Here is a 22,269-nt window from a genome sequence, read left to right as displayed (position 1 = left end):
AGAAAAATAGAAAACCAAGTTTGCTTTGTAAGTATCCTGACTGGTTTCTGACCACTTCGCGGTGAAGCATGCCAACAGTGGCAGAGTTTCAAACTAAGTTTCCAGTGCACTGTGACACTGGAGATTCTACAGTAAAGTAATTCAATCAGACTGAGCTCTTTCTTCTCATCAACCCAAGTCAATTTAAAAACATGGCTTAGATTTTACCTCTTCCTGAAAGTGTTCTTGATTAACTTTGGCCCTTTTAATAACTTTGACACTTGAACGTTATATCAATGCTTTTTTTTTTCCTACTAGAGTCTCTTGAACTTGGTTTTATTTTCCATTTCTTCCAAATTAGTCATAAACTCATTAAAAGCAGGAGCTATCTTTTTATTTACCCCCTATAATACTTTATTCAGAGGGTCATAAATAGTTTAGTTCACTTAGATGCTTATGCAACTCAGATATTAATTAGTTATTACACACTCATCATCTAGGACAGTGGGTGTATATTCCAACTTGCCTAAGAATCACAAGAAATATTTTAAAATTTAGATTCCCAACCTCTGGACTCTAAGATTTCCAAGTGATTCTGATGCAAATATTCCAAGAACTACTGTCTGAGAAATATTTAGAGTGTCACTGTAAAGTTCTCAGTAATAGGAACTTCTCTAATCTGAATTTTGGAAACCAGGGCACCTTTTAGGGCAGTGTTCTTTAGATTCATTCATTCAACATTTGCTAAGCACCTACCAACCTATGCCAGACTCAATATACATCTGTGTTGGCTCACTTTCAAAACAGTGACATGTTGGAAAAGACACATGCTGTTACAAATAGGTTGTTAAACTCAACATGTGGAGCAATCTCTTGGCTGTTGTGACATGACTGATTTCCAGGAGATGGCACCAGACCACTTCTCTGGCTATCCCATTTCTATTGGTGTGGTCTTAATGTGTGTGACCCAGTAAGTAAATATAAAGTTGTCCCTAATATTTGAAAATAGCTTTATTATCCTTTTCTAACAATATAGATGAGATCATTATACTTATGGGAAGACAGGAGTTCTATACATAGAAAGTAAGATAAGGAACTTATGAAGTAACACCAGGCATTTTACAAGAACTACATAATCCTACAACCCTGAGTGGTAGGAAGGGATCCCTCCTCATTTTGCAGATGAGGAATCTAAAGTCTTCAAGGTTATACAGCTCGTGAGTATCAATTAAATCCTGAGTTGGGATTTAATTCCAGGTTTATCTAATGCCAAAGTCTATGCACTAAAGCAGTTTCCCAGAAAAAAAGAAGGGGCAGCTCTGTCTCCTGCTGCTTTTTCACCTATCTTTATTATTAACTAACCTTCACCCATCTTTTTTATTTGATTTTTGGCAAAAGGTATCAAAACCGATAAACTTGACGAAATGGAGACAGATTTCACGCTAACAGATGTCTCTTGTGTGGGGAATTGAGAGAGGCAGCAGCCCATGACTTCCACATCAGTCCTTAAGGGTCCTTTTGGTCTGAGTGGTGTCAACTGGCTAATAGGAGAGTAAAACCAATTCCTAATGAACCCGCTTTGCTTCACCCTGTTTCTAGATAGCAAACCCATGAAATAATAGAAAAGCAAGTATCATAATCTTTGAACTCACTCTAATGTAAGTTTTGCTATAACTCATGATTAATCTCTTTGCACACAACATAGCATCAAACCCTTTACTTCCTTCTGAGAAGGGCTTTAGTGAGGAGTCTACCACCCCTAACAGGGAGGCACCACAAATTGGTCACATGAAGGGAATTTTCACCAACATGCATAAGAAGTAGAAATGAACAGGCTAAACTTGACGCTCCATGTTTTTGAAGCTTTCCTGACAAAACATCAGATTCTCAGAACATTCACCACTTTGCAGTGTCAGTGTGTACAGCCCTTTGCATTTTGAGGTCTTGCTCATGGAGGAGGTACTCTCTGAATACGCCTAAGTAGATTAGCGCTCATTCTGAGCCATTCAGAAGTATAATAGCCAGTTTAGCGTCAGTATTATAGCTGCCCTTAAAGCTTTGCTTCTTCACCTTCCAGTTTCACGTCCTCTGCCCACAAATCTCAGCAAAAGGGCAAAACCAACGCAGTCACCACTTCTCAGCGTTTCATACTATACAATATTCTGTTGTGTTCTTATTTGGGCTTCAGTATAAATAAAGGGATTAGCTTTAGGTGAGACTATCTCTAAAAAATGTCTAGGCTACAAGAGTATAACAATTCTGTGACTAAGAAAAGGCTTCTGGATTTGATCCAGGTTGTTGAGAGCAGTTTCAATAGTGATGGGAAGTAGAAGCAAAATTTCTTTCAAAAAAGGAAATTTGGGAGGTGGGGAAAAATGGAGAAAAGTATCTATTTTTGAAAACATGATGGTGTAGAAAAGGATGGAAGCTTGGATGTTGAAAGAGGGACTCTTCTTTAGGTGGGAAGAGTTGAGTCAGTTTGTAGGCTGAGAGGGGGGCGGTAATAGAAAGGGACATATTGCAGATGCAAAAGAGGTGTTATTCTTGGGGGTGGGATCAAGGGTCAGCATTAGGAAGAAGAGGAATACTGCTTTCTGGGAGAGAGAAGGAGCAGGGAACATTTGGTCATAAGCCAAGAGGAAGGGAAGCCGGTTGGAGCAGTCATATGGGATGTGGCCTCAGTTATTTCTGCGAAGGTCAGGAGGCTGAGGGTAGCCAGGGCAGTGGACCATGCGATCATGTGGTAACAGCTGCAGAGGCTGGACATTAACTGATGGGCCATAGTTAGGAGACATAGAATCCTAGACTCAGGTTCTCTACAGAGGGAGCTTTCATATTGTCCATGAACCAGAAATAATGATAGTCTCTTGTGTTGTGTGTAGCTTAAAAGGTATTTTCATAGGTTATTCCACCACAAACATGATTGTCAGTGAGACAGTATCTACTAATCATTTAAAAATATGCAAAGTTAATGATTATGATTTGCTCAGGTATATTGTCATGTATAGTTTTCAGAGCCTGTGTTTTTTTTTTTCCTCTCCTTTTCTGTTTTACTATTTTGTCCTTCACTCCTAGTCTAGAAACTGCTTAAAAAGGTCCCTAAGGCATGAGTTTAAACTTTGATGATAAATCACCCTCACTAATAGAGAATTACTTTGAGGCTTTTCTACTTTTGGATGCATGATTTACAGCAACCCATCAGATATAACAAGTGCAAACATTCTGCTGAAATACTTTAATATATGTACCCTAACATATAATGATAAAGTTAGCAATGCTTCTCATTCACTCCATGAAGATTTATTGAGTCTCTACTGTGTCAGGCATTTTGCTCATCAAAATAGGGAACAGAACTAAACCACACATTTTCTGTCATAGACAAGTCAACTCAGAACACCGCAGCAGTGCTTAGAGCTCTGATGGAGCTGTGCACATGGCACCATGAGGAAACAAAGACAGATCATCTAACTCAGCCAAGGGAGGTGAGGAAAATCCTCTGGATTTTAAAATCCATTTGAACTGGATTTTAAAAGATGACTAAGAACCCACTCTTGTGGGTTGTTTTGGAGGGAAGAGAGAAGAGCATTGGGAGCAGGGAAGCATTCTGTGCAAAAGCAGTCAGTGTTTTTTTGTTTTGTTTTTTTAAGTTATTTTATTTATTTATTTATTTATTTTTGGCTGTGTTGGGTCTTAGTGGCTGCACGCAGGCTTTCTCTAGCTGCGGCGAGCGGGGGCTACTCTTCGTTGTGGTGCACGGGCTTCTCATTGTGGTGGCTTTTCTTGTTGCGGAACATGGGCTCTGGGCACATGGGCTTCAGTAGTTGCGGCACATGGGTTCAATAGTTGCGGTGCGCGGGCTCTAGAGTGCAGGCTCCGTAGTTGTGGCGTGCGGGCTTAGTTGCTCCACGGCATGTGGGATCTTCCCGGACCAGGGCTCGAACCCGTGTCCCCTGCATTGGCAGGTAGATTCTTAACCACTGTGCCACCAGGGAAGCCCTGAAAGTAGACAGTGTTGAGTGAGTACGCCATACTGGGTAATGAAACAAGTTGCCTGCATGAAGTATTGGATGTGGAGTTTGAGAGAGCAAGGAAAGTCTAGGATGAAGCCAAAGTTCCTGGCCAAGGCCAGTATATGAATGCTGGTAACTTTCACCAAACAAGTGAAGCCTAAGTTTGAGGGAACAGAGTTTAGTTTGCGGGATATTACATTTGTAGTAATGAGACATCCAGGTGGAGATGAACCATTTGAAGTTGGCTTGACAGGCCAGGAACTCATGAAAGATTTAAAGACTTAAGGTAGAAGAGATACAGAAACAGACTGTGAGAGGTTAAGTCTTTGGATATGATTACAAACAATCCAAAATCTCAGTGGCTCAACACAACAAAGCTTCTTTCTTATTTATGTTCTCCGTCCAGGGCAGATTAGCAGGCCTCTGCTTCAGACCCACACTCAAAGCACCAGGCTGCTGGAGGGGTCATCATCCTGTGACCAACTAACTGGAACATGAGGCCTTCACAGTCACTGCAGTGAGGGAAAAGGCTGAGCGTGAGGGCTCTGTGCCAGCTCGTGTGTACTCTGGCCCAGAAGTGACGGACAGCTTTTACCTCTACCCCAGCGGTCTCCAACCTTTTTGGCACCAGGGACCCGTTTTGTGGAAGACAGTTTTTCCACCGACAGGGTTGGTTCGGCGGTAACGTGAGCGAATGGAGAGGATGGTCCAGGCGTGCTGAGCACGAGTGATGGGGATCGATGGGGAGTGGCAGTGAAGGCTCGCTTGCCCGCCGCTCACCTCCTGCTGTGCAGCCCGGTTCCTACCAGGCACGGACCAGCATGGGTCCACGGCCCGGGGGTTGGGGACCCCTGCTCTACCCTATTGGCAGAAGAGGTCACCTGGCTCCAACCAATCACAAAGAGGCTGAAGAGTACCGTTTGGGGTATGCCCAGAAGGGGAAGAAAACCAGGTACTGGTTAAGAGTGGTAATGCCTAACTAGGAAAAGAACTATTCGTACAATTAAAACTCCGATATCGCTACCATTTCATGTGCAGCATGCAGCTATCTACTTTATCCAGTTATAATTCCTTCAGGCTTTATCACATAAAGCTTAGGCTCCACTAGCACTAAGATGAAATGCAGTTCACCAAACAGGTACAGATATTTCACCCTTTCACTCAACACGCATCATCACTATGCATCTTGATGCCTTTGTGTCTCCTATCTCCTCTGCCTGGCACATCCTTCTTTCTTTTTTTTTTTTTTAACATCTTTATTGGAGTATAATTGCTTTACAATGGTGTGTTAGTTTCTGCTTTATAACAAAGTGAATCAGTTATACATATACATATGTCCCCATATCTCTTCCCTCTTGCATCTCCATCCCTCCCACCCTCCCTATCCCACCCCTCTAGGTGGTCACAAACCACCTAGCTGATCTCCCTGTGCTATGCAACTGCTTCCCACTAGCTATCTATTTTACGTTTGGTAGTGTATCTATGTCCATGCCACTCTCTCACTTCGTCACAGCTTACCCTTCCCCCTCCCCATATCCTCAAGTCCATGCTCTAGTAGGTCTGTGTTTTTTGTTTTTTTTTTTTTTTAGGTCTGTGTTTTATTCCCATCCTACCCCTAGTCTCTTCATGACATTTTTAAAATCTTAGATTTCATATCTTTTTCTTGCATCCAAATGGCAAACTCAAACTGCAATATTAACACCTTGAAACCTTTCCTGACCATCTCATGGCAGGGCTGGGCACTCCTCTTGCTCTGCGTAATCCCTCTAAATACCTCTACTGGGGTACCAAAGTTGGTAAATTTACATATCCATTGCCTCTACTAAGCTGTAACTCTTAAAGGCCAGGCACCTTACTCATTATTCCATTCATATATTTAAAATTTTCCGATACACAGCACAGTGCATATGAGTTCAAAAGAAAGACTGCCCAGGTTTGAATCCTGGACTGACCATTTGCTGCATTTGTAATCCTTGTTAATTCATAAGGATTTAATTTAACTTAACCTTTCTATTTTTAATTTTCTCTGTGCCATGGTTTCCTCATCTGTAACAGAGTTGTTATTAGGATTAAACTAGACAATGTATGATAAACTAGGTGCAGTGCCTGGCACAAAGTGAAGCTAAAAAAATATCACCTGCCATTTTTTTTACATTGAAATACATTTGACATATAACATTGTATAAGTTTAAGGTGTACTACATGTTACTTGATACATTTATATACTACAATATGATTGCTGTGGTACTGCTAGCTAGCACCTTTATCACATCACATAATTATCATTTCTTCTTTGTGGTGGGACTAATTAAGGTCTAGTCTCTTAGCAAGTTTGATGTTTATAATACAAGTATTGTTATCTATAATAACTACGTTGTGTTAGATCTCCAGGACTTATTTATTTATCTACTAGTTGTTAGTTTGGACCCTTAAACAACATCTCGTCTATTCCCCCACCCCTAACCCCCTGATACGCACCATTTTACACTGTTTTTACGAATTCAGCTTTAAGATTCTACATATAGGTGGTATCACACAGTATTTGTCTCTGACTTATGTCACTTAGTATAATACCCTCAAGGTCCATCCGTGTTGTCACAAATGATAGGATTTCCTTCATTCTCATAGCTGAATAATATTCCTTTGAGTATATATATTCCATATCTTCTTTATCCATTCATCAGTTGATGGGCACTTTAAAGTATCAGGTCTTATAAGTCCTTGATCTGCATTTGTTTACCCAGTTTTCCCAATACCATTTGTTGAAGAGACTACCCTTTCCCCATTGGGTGTTTATGATTCCCGTGTCTAATATTAGTTGGCATATATGTGGAGGTTTAATTCTGGGGTCTCTATTCTGTTCCACTGGTCTATGTGTCTATTTTTATGCCAGTACCATAGTGTTTTAATTACTGTGGTTTATTGTATAGTTTGAAGTCAGAAAGTGTGATGCGTCCAGCTTTGCTCTTCTCTCACAGTTGCTTTGGTTATAGGGGGTCTTTTGTGGCTCCATACAAAGTTTTAGGATTTCTTTTTCTATTTCTGTGAAAAATGCCATTTGAATTTTGATAGGGATTGCACTGAATCTATAGATGGCTTTGGGTAATACGGACATTTTAACAATATTAATTCTTCCAATTCATGAGTGTGGGGTATCTTCCCATTTGTTTGAATCATCTTTGATTTCCTTTTTACAAAATTTATTTTTGGCTGTGTTGGGTCTTTGTTGCTGTGTGCAGGTTTTCTTTAGTTGCGGCGAGCAGGGGCTACTCTTTGTTGCGGTGTGCGGGCTTCTCATTGTGGTGGCCTCTCTTGTTGCAGACCATGGGCTCTAGGCTCAGTAGTTGTGGCTCGTGGGCTCTAGAGTGCAGGCTCAGTAGTTGTGGCACGTGGGCTTAGTTGCCACGGCATGTGGGAATCTTCCCAGACCAGGGCTCGAACCCGTGTCCCCTAAAGGTGGATTCTCAACCACTGCGCCACCAGGGAAGCCCATCATCTTTGATTTCTTTAAACAAAGTCTTGTAGTTTTCGTTGTACAGATCCTTCACTTCCTTGATTAAATTTATTCCTGGTATTTTGCTTTTGATGCTATTGTGAATGGGATAGTTTTATTTTTCAGGTGTTTCATTGTTAGTGTACAGAAATGCAACTCTGTATGATGATTTTGTATCCCGCAGATTTACTAAATTTGTTGATTAGTTCTAACAGTTTTTTTGGTTGAGACTTTGGGATTTTCTATACAGTCGTCCCTTGGTATCTGTGGGGGACTGGTTTCTGGAATCCCCACTGATACCAAAATTCACAGATGCACAAGTCCCTTATATAAACCTCTCATGTATTCTAAATCTGTAGATTCAATCAACCCCAGAATTCAAGCCATGGATACAGAGGGCTGACTGTATATAAAATCATATCATCTATCTGCAAATAATGAAAATTTTACTTCTTCCTTTCCTATTTGGATGCCTTTTCTTTCATTGTCTGGCCTAATTGCTCTAGTGAGAACTTCTGATACTAGTATTGAATAAGAATGGTGAGAGTGTGCATCCTTGTCTTGTTCCTTAGAGGAAAAGCTTTCAATTTTTCATTCTTGAGTATGTTTGCTGTGGGCTTGTCACATATGGCCTATATTATGTTAAGTTATGTTTCTTCCAGTCTGTTGTGGGTTTTTATTATGAAAGGATATTGCATTTTGCTATATGCTTTTTTCTGCATCTATTGAGATGATCATGTGATTTATTTCTTTCATTCTATTAATACAGTATATAAGATTAACTCAAATGTGTTGAACCATTCTTTTATCCCAAGGATAAATCCCACTTAGTCATATATTTAGGTGTTCCTACGTTGAGCCCATACATCTTTATGATTGTTATAAATTCTTGCTTACTGACCCCCTTTATCATTACATAATGACTTTCTTTGCTTCTTGTTATTGTTTTTGGCTCAAGGTCTATTTTGTCTGATATTAGTATGGTTATCCCCACTTGTTGTGGTTTCCACTTGCATGGAATATCTTCTTCCATTCCTTCATTTTGAGCCTGTGTGTCTTTAAAGCTGAAGTGAGGAAACATATAGTTGGGTCTTGTTTTTTTTAATCAATCCAGCCACTCTGTGCCTTTTAACTGTTGAATTCAATCCATACATTCTGAGTAATTATTGATATGTATGGACTTACTATTGCCATCTTATTTGCTTTCTGGTTTCTATTTCCATTGTTTTTTTCCCCTCTGTTTTTTCCTTATGTTTCTTTTTCCTTTTGTTTCATCTTGGTAAACTGGTAATTTTCCATGGTGATACGCTGTTTTCCCTTTTTGAAATCTTTCAGGAATCTGCACTAGACTTTTGCTTTGTGGTTACGAGGCTTAGCTAAAACAGCTCATAGATGAAAGTCCATTTTACACTGACAGCATCTTCATTCACCTATGAAGACTCCTCCCTTCACTATCCCCCCTTTTACATTTTTGATGTCACAATCTATCTTTTTATGTTGTGTATTTAACAAATTATAGTAGCTATAGTTACCTTTAATACTCTTTTCTTTTAACCTTTATCTGTAATTGAGTGGCTAATACACACCGTCTTATTATAGAATTAGAATTTTCTAAATTTGAGCATGTATTTTTCACCTTTACAGGTATAAAGGTGTTTTCATGTCACTGATGAGCCTCTTTTCATGTCAACTTGAAGAACTTCTTTCAACATTTCTTACAAGGCAGGTCTAATGGTGATAAACTCCCTCAGCTTTTGTTTGTCTTGAGAAAGTCTTTATTTTTCCTTCATATCTGAAGAATAACTTTTCTAGGTAGAATATTCTTGGCTGGGAGTTTCTAATCTTTCAATGCTCTGAATATGTAATCCCACTCTGTCCTAGCCTGCAGGGGTTTTGGTGAGAAACCTGTTGATAGCCCAATGGATGTACCTCTGTAGGTTACAATTTTTTTTCCCCCTGGCTGCCTTTAGAATTCTTTATCTTTGATTTTTGGTATTTTCATTACAACGTGTCTTGGAGAAGGTATTTTCACATTTAGATAATAGGGTGATCTACTAGCTTTGTGAATTTGGATGTCCAAATCTCCCCAGATTTAGGAAGTTTTCAGCTCATATTTCTTTAAGTAAACTTTCTGTCCCCTTCTCCCTCTGGATCCCCAATTCTTCTAGTATTGATACTTGCTCTCTGTCTCAAGTCCCATAGAGCATGCATGCTTTCTTTGCTCTTTTTTATTCTGATTTATTTCAAAATTCTCATCCCCTAAGTCATTTATTCTGTCTTTCATCTGCTCTGCGCCACTGCAGAGGCTCTCCAGTGCATTCTTCATCTCATTCATTGAATTCTTCAGCTCCAGAATTTGTTTAGTTCTTTTTTGTGATTTTTTGGTAAAGAGTTAATTTTGTTCACATATTTTCCTTCCTATTGTCATTAAGCTGTCTCTCTGAGTTTTCTTGTAGCTCACTGAGTTTCTTCAGAACAGCTATTCTGAACTCTTTATCAGCTACATCAGAGTATTCTGTCGCTTTGAGCTCGATTGTTGGAGAATTATTGGTATCTTTTGGAGGTGACATATTTTCTTGTTTTTTCATGTTCCTTGTATTTTTGTGTTGCTGTTTTTGCATTTGAAATAGGAGACACCTCCTTAAATCTTTACTGGTTGCCTTCAGTTGGGATACTAATCATTGGTGTTGCTATATGAGGGGTTTCCTTGGTTTCTGAATGGGTGGACCTGCTCCACTCTTCTTGTTCTGCCTTGTGGCAGAATTCTTAACCTTTTATGTTTCTCCTTATTCTTAAAACTCACCAGACTGGCTGCTGGAAACCTCTCTTTTGTGTTCCAGAACGTAGTGTTATAGCTCCAGTTGCAATCTCTCCCTTACCCACAGACTCTGGTGCATCCTTCTGAGAACACCCCAACTACTGCACCTGCCCTCACTGCTGCAGCACTCAGAAGCGTGCAGAAGGGTCTGGCCACAGAATGGCAGGAGGTGTGGGTTTAGCACGTGGGGTGTTGGGGGTGCCCATGGACCCAGTGGGGAGATCCCTAAGTAGAGTACTCCCAGAGGCTTGTGGGCAGACTTCCTGCTGAAGTCCTGAAGCTGTCTGCAGGAACTCTGCTCCTTTAAATGCCCTTGATATTCTTATCTGCTTCCTTCACTTTCTCTTCCCTTCCTTCAGTCATGGAGTTCCCCCCTCAGGACTCCGGCTGGGGAGAAACAACACGGCACTTGCTCACTGCTTCCCACCTCCTCCTCGGGAGAGGCTGCCCCGTGCAGCTAGTACTGGGTATGTAACTGTCAACAAAAGAGAACGTTTCCTTTTTATGTTTCTACTGTACAGTTACTAATACACTCCATCATGTACTTGCACAGAAACTTAGTATCATTCAAAAGGAGAAAACTGTTTTGTTCGTTTGCTTGAAGACTAGAGTTAAATACCCATCACAGCAGATTTTCATTTATGAGCTTAGGAAAGAATAGTTTTTTAAAAAAAACGGCACAGTTTGAAACCATTTACCCACAATACTTTAAATATTCTTTAATTATTACATATTAGATAATAATGGATATGGTAATAATGAATGTGATAGTCATCTTACCTCTGCTCTTCTAAAGAACAAGAAAATGCTTCAGAAAAAGAAACCTGACCAAAGACTACAGGAATAAATGACAGCACAGTGATAGAGACCTGAAGGTTTTATTGTAAGAAACATCTTTATTCTGACCCAGTTAACAAGGGAGCTCTCAATATAAAGAGTTCTTCACTTTCCCTTTTGCACTAAGGGAATAAGTATGATCATGCCTAAAGGAGGGTGGGGGGAAAGAGGGAGAAGTCATTTCAAATGTTTGGGGGAAATGGAGTGACAATTCAAATAGAAATGCAGGCTTAGTTGCTTTTATATAGTGGTTGTTTCATTATTGCTTATATAAGCAACACATAAAGGAAACTTGCCTTTAAAAATCTAGTAAAAAGTAGTAGAATTTCAGGCAATTTTTGTTCTTAATTATTAGGCAATGCTTCCATATTAGAAAAAATTAAGTTCCTCTTACAGTTCTAAATTAATAATCACAATTTGTTTAATAATCATTTCATATTATAGACTTGTGTTACATTTCATCTTAGAGGCCTGTAATCCACAAGTAGTATAAAATGAGATTTATATATATCAGCAGGAAATAAAAGTGATGTAATAATCACTGTTAATGATTTTCACTTTTAAAAATGAACTGTAAAGAAATACATTTCTATCAAGACTTAACAGGACTCCTTCATAGCTCAAAGAAGTGTAATTTAACTCAAAATTTTAACAAGTTATTAAAAGAAAATGTATAATATAAATTAAAATGCATCTTAACAAGTTCCAGATATACTTACTATTAAATATAAAGGTGTTAGCTCTGGTACATAAGAAAATATTTACAACTAATAAAAAGCAGATTGTAGAATATATGTGTTCTATGTATAAAAATAAGTAAAATATTTTATAGTCCAGACCAAGGGATATTTTCTAAGCCAGGTTTTATCCATGCAACTCTATTACAATACCATCTCATTAGCATTACTGGAACACATACATGCATGGAAGAAACCTAACAATAATCTTTATTTAAAGGTCATACTGCCTTTTGAGGGCCTGCACATCTTCTAAAGTAAAATGTTTGTTTGGTGTGTCTGAGAGGTCATCAAAGAGCTGTTTAATCTGCTCCTTTTGGCCCTTGCTAATCAGTGTCAACATCATCTGAAAGAAGGAGAAAAATTATATTAGCATACAAACTGGCATTTTAAAGTTGTTATTAAAAACCCTAAAATAAATCAATCTCCATGAATAACATAGTTTGCCACTTACCTTAAACCTTTCTGCTTTACTCAGATATAAAAGATGCTGATATACCAAAGAAGGATCTTTATAAATAAGATTATTTTTCAGAGACTGGATGAGGAGCAGGAATGTATCCCCTTCAAGTTTGTTACTCAACAACACTGGCAAATCTTTCGGTTCAGTGATGGCTAACAGGTGTGCACAGGCCTCTTTATCTTTCCTAGTACTGACGGCGTTTATAACCTGGCCAAATTCGTAGGCGTTGTTAGGCTTGGGGATTGGTAGTTTCTCATAGAATTCTCGTGGCCCGTTGCTTGTGTCCCCCTTCTCAGAAGCACGGGAGTCAGTGGAGACGTCCTCTGAGGTCCTTTCAGGCTCCTCTTTCTGGCCTTCATTCACCTTCAGGGGGAGACAGATTACACTGTGACACACGACCACTGCACACACCCCAAGTTACCTTTATTAAAACGGGAAGGAACTGAAAAACACAAGTGGACTGTAGTTTAGTCAAGTTCTAAGTGAAAAATATGTAACTTGTAATAATCATAAAATCTACTTTTTTTAGGAAGAGAACTTTTAAAGTGTAAGTATCCGTTCATAAAAGCATTCTTTTTTAAAGTTTAAAAAAATTTTGACACTGAGAATATGACAGTGAAATTTTATAATTTTCCACAAGTAAAAGCTGCTGCATAAAGAAGACCTGTAACAACTTTATATCTCTTCTTCATGATAAATTTTACATTTACTTGTTTCATTACATTTGATAGAGAAGTCAACTTACATTTTTCAGTTCTCTTAAAACAGCTTTTTCCTTCCCTCCTTAGAGGGAAAAAACTCCCTAGCTTCTTTCACATATTAGCCTCTAACTCTTAGTAGAAATGTAAGATGATAGGCAGCTGATATAGTATTCATGAATACACAGGAATCCAAGAGCTGACATTCTTCACTAAAGGCAAAACAAAAGGCTACAGCACAAGGCATCGAGTTGTCTGAAATCACAAAGGTAGGTTTGATTCTAGGGTAGTCCAGGACCTCTGATGAGGCCGGTCTTGTTTACAAGTTTACTAAAAAAGTCTAAATCAATCATGAACCCTCTATGGGGTGTGGTGTGCAGGACCACTGAAATTGAATCAGTCCTGTAGGGTTCTCTGGGTCAACCAGGAAGCAAAGCTCAGTGGCCACAGGCTTGCAGGGCAACCTGGAGTGGAAGCAATAAAACCACAGGCCAGGGGGTACAGGGGGAGGGGAGCACAGAAAGAAGAATGCAGACACCCAAGGGTCCTTAGACCCAAGTTGGGAAATGCAATGGCTAATTATCACAACAAAAGAAAAATCTTGTCATTGTAATTTGCTAAAATGTCTTCATTGATCATCAGAATAAAAACACGAAAATTTTTAAAGTCATAGGAATATGACCTCAGAATCCCATATGAGTATAGGATCTCCAAAAGAGTACTTTCAGAGATAATCAAATATACATACCTCTTGAATCTCAATTTTCCTTCTCTCCTTTTCTTTGTTGAATGATGCTGCATTATCCTGAACGTTCAGGATTCTGGTTACCTCTTCCAGTTCCATTTTTGCCTCAATAATATTTGGGTCTAGTAGGAGAACTTTATGGAGATCGTTTAAACTTTTCTGATAATTCTGAAAGCAGGAAGGCAGAGACAATAATTTTCATACATAAAAGGAGAAGGGGCACAGATGAGCCCGCGTGGGAGTGAAATTGGTGAGACGAGTACAGAGTGTGTGCAGTAGGTTCCATTAGTACCGCAGCAGTAAAATTAGGCCTATGAGGTAAGTCTTGGGCTAAAATATTGTAGCCCACAGCACAGTGGACATCCTCTACAGAAGAGTGAACATAGAATCTGGGGTTAGAAGGCAAGTTAAGTTCTGTACCACCACAGCTTTCATAGTCCCTGGCACACACAGGCATTTGTGGTCTGCTGAATGAATAGACGAAAGAGCGTACGGCCTCACATCAGCACCTACTAGCAGTGAAAGCTTGAGCAAGATCCCACTTAACCTTTCTGAGCTTCAGTTCTCTCATCTTTAAAGTAAGGATGAGAAGAGATTCTCTACTCTAGTTTTCACGAGGTTGAGCGCATTAATAAAATAACATGGGAGTGGCTTAGCCTTAGAAAGAGCTGGGCCAGTGTTAGCTGTTTCCATGATGCCCTGTTCTGTAACACCCTTTGAGTTGCCTACTGCTCAAACAGTCTAGAGTCAACCTTTATTCCTCCATAGAGAGTCCGGCAATACACTGGAGAGGTTGAGGGGAAGGAGAAGGGGATCTATGCTTAACCAGACACTGCACAGAATCTGCTGGCAGAGACGGACACCACAGAATCACAGTCTGCTGTGACAAGCCACATTCTAGAACTACAGACTAGACCCGTGTTTTGATTAAGCCAAAATTAATTCTGTGAGGAGGCCAGGAATTCCAATGACGTGTAACCTCTCAAGTATTCATGACATATTAATAACAGCATGCACTGGACGCTGAAGCACAGGTAAAATAAGCTGGTGGTTATGTGACACTCCTGGGGGACGAGCTGTAATATGCCGCAGCCCTTCCCACTCCACCCAGCAACATACTAGAACAAGAGTGATGTGTTTAAAAGGGATAACCTTAAACCTGCTCTAACTTATTTTTTAAAAAGGTAATTGTTTACAAACTGTAGTACATCAGCGCTATTAACAACAATCTCCACACAGCACTGTGTCACAACGGCGCAGTTGGAAAACCTGCTACAAAAAACAAATGACACTGTTTCCATCCTAGGCGTTCCAGGCACGGAATCATACTGAAAGGCAAGAAGCGGGGACAGCGGGGCAACTTGAGGGAGTAATAATAGCTAACTCTTACCCATCTCAACATTTTGCAAGTATTCTTATTTTAGTCCCACAGTAGCCCTATAAATACTGCTATTGTCCCCATTTAAAGATGAGGAAACTGAGGCATAGAAAGATAATCTTTGAGATGATGAAGGCAGCAATGAGCAGAAGGTGAATGATAAGACAGTTGTGGAGCTCAAGTGAGAGGCCTGAAAATGGAGATTTGTGAGCTGCAGCCTTGGAAATAGAAGGCCACCAGCAAGGAGTTGACATGACTATTTTTTCACCCATTCAAGGAAAGTCTGTGCCTAAAGACCAATCTGTCTGGTTGGAAGAAACCTAAGAAAGCAAGAAATACACTTTGATAAATGTTAAACAGAGGCAGGCAAGTGTGAAGAGAGGGCCCGACAGCAGGAGGAGTGGGGACGGCCATGGAGCAGGGAGGCGGTGGCAGAGGAGGGGCCGGGCTGCCGGGTCAACACAGCGTCAGACCAGATCTGGGCCCTCCGTGGGCCAGGGGGCTAGGACACCATGGGGGAAAGGACAGCCGGGGCCCCGACCCTCGTGGAAGCTTACGTCTTATGAGGGGAAACAATAAGAAAACAAGTGAACCAATGAATAAATAAATAAGTGTGCATTGTCATTTATGCAATTAAGAGAAGCAAGGATGGAAATGGATGCTAATGAGGGGAAGAAGTCTCCTTTGACACAGGTGTCAGAGAAGCCAGCCACGCAGAGTGGAGGGCAGAGCAGAGCTCACACAGAGAGAAAAGCGCGGCTCCAGCAAAAAGGAGGACATTAAAAGTTGCTAATGACCTTATTAGGCCTCAAAAAAAAAAAAAAAAAGGTAAAGTATAATCACGTGTTTGTGATAACATTTACTCTTAATAAATGTGCTTAAACTCCAATAACAGCAATTCTTTTAGAAGATATTACTCTCTTCGATACTTTGGCCTGACAGCATACCCGGTTGGCTGTGAATTCCCTAAGGCAGGCACTATGCTCCCAAAGCCTAGCACGTGAGTGGCACTCAATAGAAGACATAAATTGTAAGTAAAAGCAAAATGTTCAATTATCTTTTCTTATGAAGAACAGCTGAACATTAAGGAAAGCCCTATATTTTTCAAACCTGGCACACAGAAAAAATAAAAATAAGTAAAGCAAGCTAGAAAACAAACAAGATATCTGAGATATTTTGGCAGGGCCCCAGCTCCCTGTGAGCCCCTGTGCCACTTCCTCACCAGTCACACACAGGAAGCCGATCCAGGTGTGAGTTCTGATGCATTTTGTAAGCAGTGGTAGCCTTTGAAGATCCTGAAATTAAATTCACTTGGCACATAACTCAAACTACAGGGTATACAGATCAAGTTATAAGAAATCAGACCAGGAAAGCTGCCAGCCTCATACTCTAGTGGGATAGCATTACTAAAAATTGGGATTATCTTTCTGCATCATAATACAATTTCTAGAATTCATTCCAAGGAAGTATAAAATTCCAGTCTTTCATTAGGTACAACTTCTGACTTTTAATCAAGTAAACAAGTTCAAAGAGTCAGGCAGCCAGTATGGGATAAACCTGTTCTAAGGGTCTGGACATATATAAACTCATGAGTCATGCACATCATGAGTACCTCGCGGACCCAAATCCATTAAGTTAAAAAACAGTTGAGTAAATTTTCAAGAAGCCTCTTTTAATTCATGGTGCCACACACCACCTAGGAAATCTTTACGTTTACAAATGAGTAAGTTGCTAACAACAAAAAGGGGAGGGGAGTGGTCAGGTCGCCTGGGCCCTGGGAATACAGTGAACACACTGTGAATACAGGACATAGTGCAGCTGTGGAGCTGCTGGGCTGGTGAGTGGGGCATCCACATGCTGGGAGGGTGACTCACCCCAGTTCCACGGGGACAGAAGCTCCTGCGCTCAGGACATTTCTGGACCTTGCCCTACACTCCTCTGCACTTGCCTGTTCATCTGTGTGCTATATAACAAACTTAGAAGGGTGGGGGAGGGGAGGAAAGGGAGGGCAGCTGCAAGGCCCCGCTGGTAAGGGGTAGAGGTGTGGCTCCACTGCAGCCTGAGGGGACCTAGGATCTAGAAAAGCCTGAGCACTCAGTGCACACAGGTCGTACTCATTTGATATAGGACATAAAAACATGACCACCCTCTCTCAACAAAACCTAGGTTTTATGGAATATATTTTTAGATATTTCCCTGTCAGTGATGGGCAGGGAATTACAAGAACTCTCTCAAACTCAATAAGGTCGACACTCCTCCCTCAAATCTCTCCCTCCTGCTGTACACCCTCCCTTATCACACTGTACTGCTCAGCCACCTGAGACACAAACCTGTATTTATCCAAAGAAAACAAAAACACTAACTTGAAAAGATACTTGCATGCTCACTGCAGCATTATTTACAATAGCAACCTAACTGTCCATCAGTGAATGAAGAGATAAAGAAAATGTGGTATATCTATACAATGGAATATTATTCAGCCATAAAAAGAAGTTCTGCCATGTGTGACAACATGATGGACTTTGAAGGCGTCACGCTAAGTAAAATTAGTCATACAGAGAAAGACAATCACCTTATGATCTCACTCACATGTGGAATCCAAAAAAACAAAAAAACCCACCACCAACAAAAACCACCACGTGAACTCACAGAAACAGAGAACAGATTGGTGGTTGCCAGAGGCAAGGTGGGAGTTGGGGTGTGGAGGATGGGTGGGAAAGGTTGAAGGCCCTCAAAAGGTACAAAATTCCAGTTATAAAATAAATAAGTCATGGAGATGTAAACAGCATGGTGATTCGAGATAGTAATTGTGTACTGTATATTGGACAGTCTCTTAAGAGAATAAATCTTAAAAGTTCTCATCACACAAAAAATTTCTAACTGTGTGGTGAACTAGACATATTGTGATCATTTCACAGTATATACAAATACCAAATCACTATGTTGTACACCTGATACTGATATAAAATGTCAATTATATCTCAATTAAAAAAAACTTTAAAGAGGAAAAAATAATCAATGACCTGTACAATGACAATGTGTGAATTTCATTGTATTAAACCTTAATCAACTTGATTCTTTAAAAATACCATTTCAGGGAATGCCATTTCCCAGTATGTTATGATTTTTCCTTGTCATGTTATTTTCTACAAATGTGAACATTCACTCAAGTTTTCCACACAGAAGAATCATCATAAAGAAAAATGTAATTATACAATACTTTCCTTGAAAATAATGGTGTGGTTTTCTTAGAGAAGAATGCCATCCTATCGCCTCACACTGACCACCAGCCAGTTTAAAGCCCAAATCACAGGGAACTTCCCAGCCTCTGCCATGTCTCTACCAACGTCCATGGGGTGAACACACCTTCCATTCCGATACCTCCCTCCCACCCTACAGACAACTCCAGTCCCCTGCTAAGGGAATCCAGTGGCATTGCTGGTGGCCTTCAGTAGCTCAGCAACAAACCTTCCTGTCCTTTAAAGAGGACCTATTATAACTAACAACACTCCTTAGAAAATCAGGAAATAAATCATTGTTTTTGAGTTGGAAGGAATCTTAGAAATTACCTAGCTCCACATTATAGTTCGGGGAAATCTGAGGCATCTTCCAAGGTTTTGGGACTGCTGAGAACAGAACTGGGATTAAATCCCAGGATAATGTCACTGTCATTCCTTGAGCCCACAATTTCTGTTCATGAAAACCACATGATCTGTTCAGAGCTGACATTTATATATTAAAACGAAGATTTCCTCACCTTGAGTCCTTTGTGAGCAAGAGCTCGTCTATAGCGTGCTTTCACATTCCCGAGATCTATCTGAAGCGCCTGGTCACAGTCCTGCTTTGCCTCTTCAAACTCGCCCAGCTTCAGGTAACAGAGGGCTCTGGTATGTAATGGAACTCAGCATTATGAAAGTAAAAGCAACATATCTATAAACCCGGACAACTAACAGAAATCAGAAAATAGCTAAATAAGTCCGTTTCTATACCACAGCTGCTGCAATTGAAACCTAACATTTTCCTCCAATTATGGCATTTTCTTGCAATACTTGGAATTAGGGCCCTGGGGATACAACCGCAATCAAAACAGTCCCGGCCCTCAAGGAGGCTGCAGTCTAGGGGAAGAGACAGTCAAAAGAAGCAAACACAATAAAATCTGTAGAGGATGCTCTGGTAGCACAGAGCTGAGACTCTCATCACATTTGGTGGAGCTGAAGCAAGGGGAGGAGGAATGGTCAGGGGAGACTTCCCACAAGAAGTGACATTTAAGTTGAAGCCCAGAGTTCAAACTGAGAATTACCCAATGCGAAGGCACTGGGCTGAGATTTAATATGTAGGGAGGGCACAGCACGTGCAAAGTCCTACAGTGACAGAGAACGCGGTGCCCTTGATGGACTAAGAAAAGAGCGCTATGGTGGTGATGAGGCTGGGAGAGTGGGAGGCCAGATCAGAGAGGTCCCGGCAGGAGGCTGAGCTTTATCCCAAGGTTAATGGTAGTCCAGTGATGCGTTTTTAAGCAGAGGCCGATCCGTTCACCATGTTTTAGGAAGATCGCTCCAGCTGCAGCATGGAGAATCAGAGGGAACAAGACTGTGCAGGGATACCTGGGAGGGCACTGCAGACGTCTAGGGAGAGCCGGTGTCAGCCGGAGGAGGGGCTGACGGTGAGGGTGGACAGAAAGGCTCACGCCCAAGAGGAATTTAGAAGGTAGGACATCTGAGCTGCTGACAGACTGGAGAGGGAGGCGTGGGTCAGGGATGATAACCCACCATGAGTGCAGAAGGGAGGGAGGTGCTCGGGTCTGGGGCTCAGAGACAGAGATTTGGAGGACATAATTGGAAGGTGGTAAATGGAGCTGGGGAGAGGATTAAATGTCCCAGAGAGCATTAGAGCAGACAAGGGATCTGTGCCTTTAGAAGCCCGAGAACACCAGGGAAAGAGAAAAGTGAGAAGGGGAGAGCCAGGCAAGTGAGCTGTCTGCACTGCAGCCAAGAGGGGAGGTGGTCTCCAGGAAAAACTTAATGGCCACTGATGCCCAAGGCCACCGAGGCTAAACAGGAGAAGGGTAGAAAAATACCTGTTGGGTTCAGTGACAGAATTTTTCACAAAAAAGGTTGCCAAAAGAGGAAAACATGTACAAAAACAAAGCAGTGAGAGATTAAGTTTAAAAGTTTTTTCTGAAGTGGCTAGGAGAACCCATGCTGAGCCAATATTCTTCAGGAACCATACCTTATTCTTCCTTGTCACTGCAGACTATCTACGCCCTAAAAATCCCCAAATCACCATATTCTAGGTAACTATCTTTATCGTAATGTGTTAAACATGGCACCTGAGCAGCGTTCTGGACAAATCTGCCCATTCCTACTACACATTAGAAGATGCCAGGCCCTTCCCTTAGCACTTCAAGAGAAAAGGGGCACTTAAGACACTAGTTTGAAAGGCAACTGATTCCTGCTCCCACTCTGGAGGACCGCGCTGAGGCCTCCTCACGAGCCGCGGCGAGGCCACATGCCAGGGAGAGTCAAAGCAGCACCAGCCAAAGCAGCGATGGCCACGCGGGAACCTAACGCAGCCCATGTCAGACGTCCCAGCTCCAAGACACATCATGTTTTCAATCTCTCCGATAGCCCTACCTCTTTAAAAAAAAAACACTCACTTAAAACAATTTGCTATATAGAGTCTCAGAATCATGGGAATAAAATTTGGCAATTAATTTATCTATAATATTTTCATCAAAACTATTAACATAAGAAATATAGAAAGTTACAAAGAACTTGCCTGTTTGTATAAATGGCACATTCCTTGTTGTTAATCTTTAAGCATTCACTGTATTTACTAAGGGCATCTTTATAATTTTTGTCCTTTACACATTGATTTCCTTCTTCTTTAAGGGTTTTAAACATTTTTTCATCTACGGGACACACACAAAAAAGAGCAGCAAGTATTCATATAAGCACCTTTACAAAACTTTATACTGTAAATTAAGTGACCACAAACGATCCAGAGCTAAAGTCTAAATGAACAAAACGTATACAAATTAAAAAGATAAATTGGCTATAAGTAAAAATGATTATACAATTATGACACTATTTTTTCAAATTAGAAAATAAAATGCAAGTGATTCTATCCTTTTATCCATAATGGCACGCCTTCTTTTCTCTGCTGGAGATAGAAATATCTAGTGTTTGGTGTAGTAACTATTTCATGAAAAGTGAACAAACAAACCCATTAAAGCCTGAATTAGACATCTTCCAGCAGTCCAAGTTTCCTTAGAATCACACCTTCTCCACTCTCTGCTCCTAAGGTTTAAGTAAAGCAAATCCCACCCTAGCCCTACCTTTTGGAGTAATCTTTGTTTTACTAACCAGCACACTATGTTCCCTTGGCCACAATAATCTAATTGGTCAGGAATGGACCTATGAGAGCCAATGAGCTACAATAAGATTTTAGTGGCAGCTTCTGGTAAGGTAATTCTTGCTCTTTCCCATGGAACATGAGGATAAAAGGAGGAGCTATTTTGCCATCGTGCGATACAAGGGGAGAATCTGTCTGAGAATGGGGCCAACAGAGCAAGAGAGATGCCAAGACAGACAGCTAAAGAATAACCTCTGAGTGCCGAATCCAGCCATCCCTGCAGCTATCCTACTTGTGGACTTTTCCACAAGGGGTGCCGATAAACAACCTCTTTTGCTTAAGACATTAATGGTTGGGTTTTCTGTTATCTGCAGAGTCCCAACTATTACTATTGCCTATTATCTTGCAGTGAGCATGGCTGACTCCTCACTCAGGATCCATTTCCTTCTTCCTAAGGGTACCTCAACATTCATTCAGCTATCACTCCTCTCCTACTCAGCCCATGTGTCCAGGGGAAGCTGACCCCACTGATCAGGAACTCATGGCATGGCATGGCATTTCTTCATTACAGGGAGTGGTTCAGCAATGGGCACATGACCCATTAGAATAAATACCAACAGAGCTCAGCCAACAGAATAACAGGCTAAAAAAGCTGGGTCTTTGGGGCAACATATCTCCTCATTCTTAAATTAATGCCACCAAAAGCAATGGTGTCTCTCTCCCTTTGGACATTGATATGTGCAGACATGAAGTCTAA

The 22,269-nt window shown here is 40.8% G+C and overlaps 1 protein-coding gene across 1 annotated transcript in view; it reads right to left on the bottom strand.

Moving 5' to 3' along the window:
* Nucleotides 1–11,176: 11,176 nt before the first annotated feature.
* SPAG1 (sperm associated antigen 1) overlaps nt 11,177–22,269 on the bottom strand; it is a 99,625-nt gene continuing 88,532 nt past the window's right edge. The window contains exons 15-19 of the mRNA XM_067017202.1: nt 20,937–21,069; nt 18,916–19,042; nt 13,784–13,948; nt 12,329–12,700; nt 11,177–12,220 (exon numbers count right to left, since the gene is read on the bottom strand). Of these exons, the coding sequence (XP_066873303.1) occupies nt 12,089–12,220; nt 12,329–12,700; nt 13,784–13,948; nt 18,916–19,042; nt 20,937–21,069 (929 nt within the window). The 3' untranslated portion in view covers nt 11,177–12,088. The remainder of the gene's footprint in view (nt 12,221–12,328; nt 12,701–13,783; nt 13,949–18,915; nt 19,043–20,936; nt 21,070–22,269) is intronic.

The sequence above is a fragment of the Kogia breviceps genome, chromosome 17 (genome assembly GCF_026419965.1).
Source record: "Kogia breviceps isolate mKogBre1 chromosome 17, mKogBre1 haplotype 1, whole genome shotgun sequence".
NCBI classification, from domain to species: domain Eukaryota; kingdom Metazoa; phylum Chordata; class Mammalia; order Artiodactyla; family Physeteridae; genus Kogia; species Kogia breviceps.
This window is presented reverse-complemented; position numbering and strand designations above follow the sequence as displayed.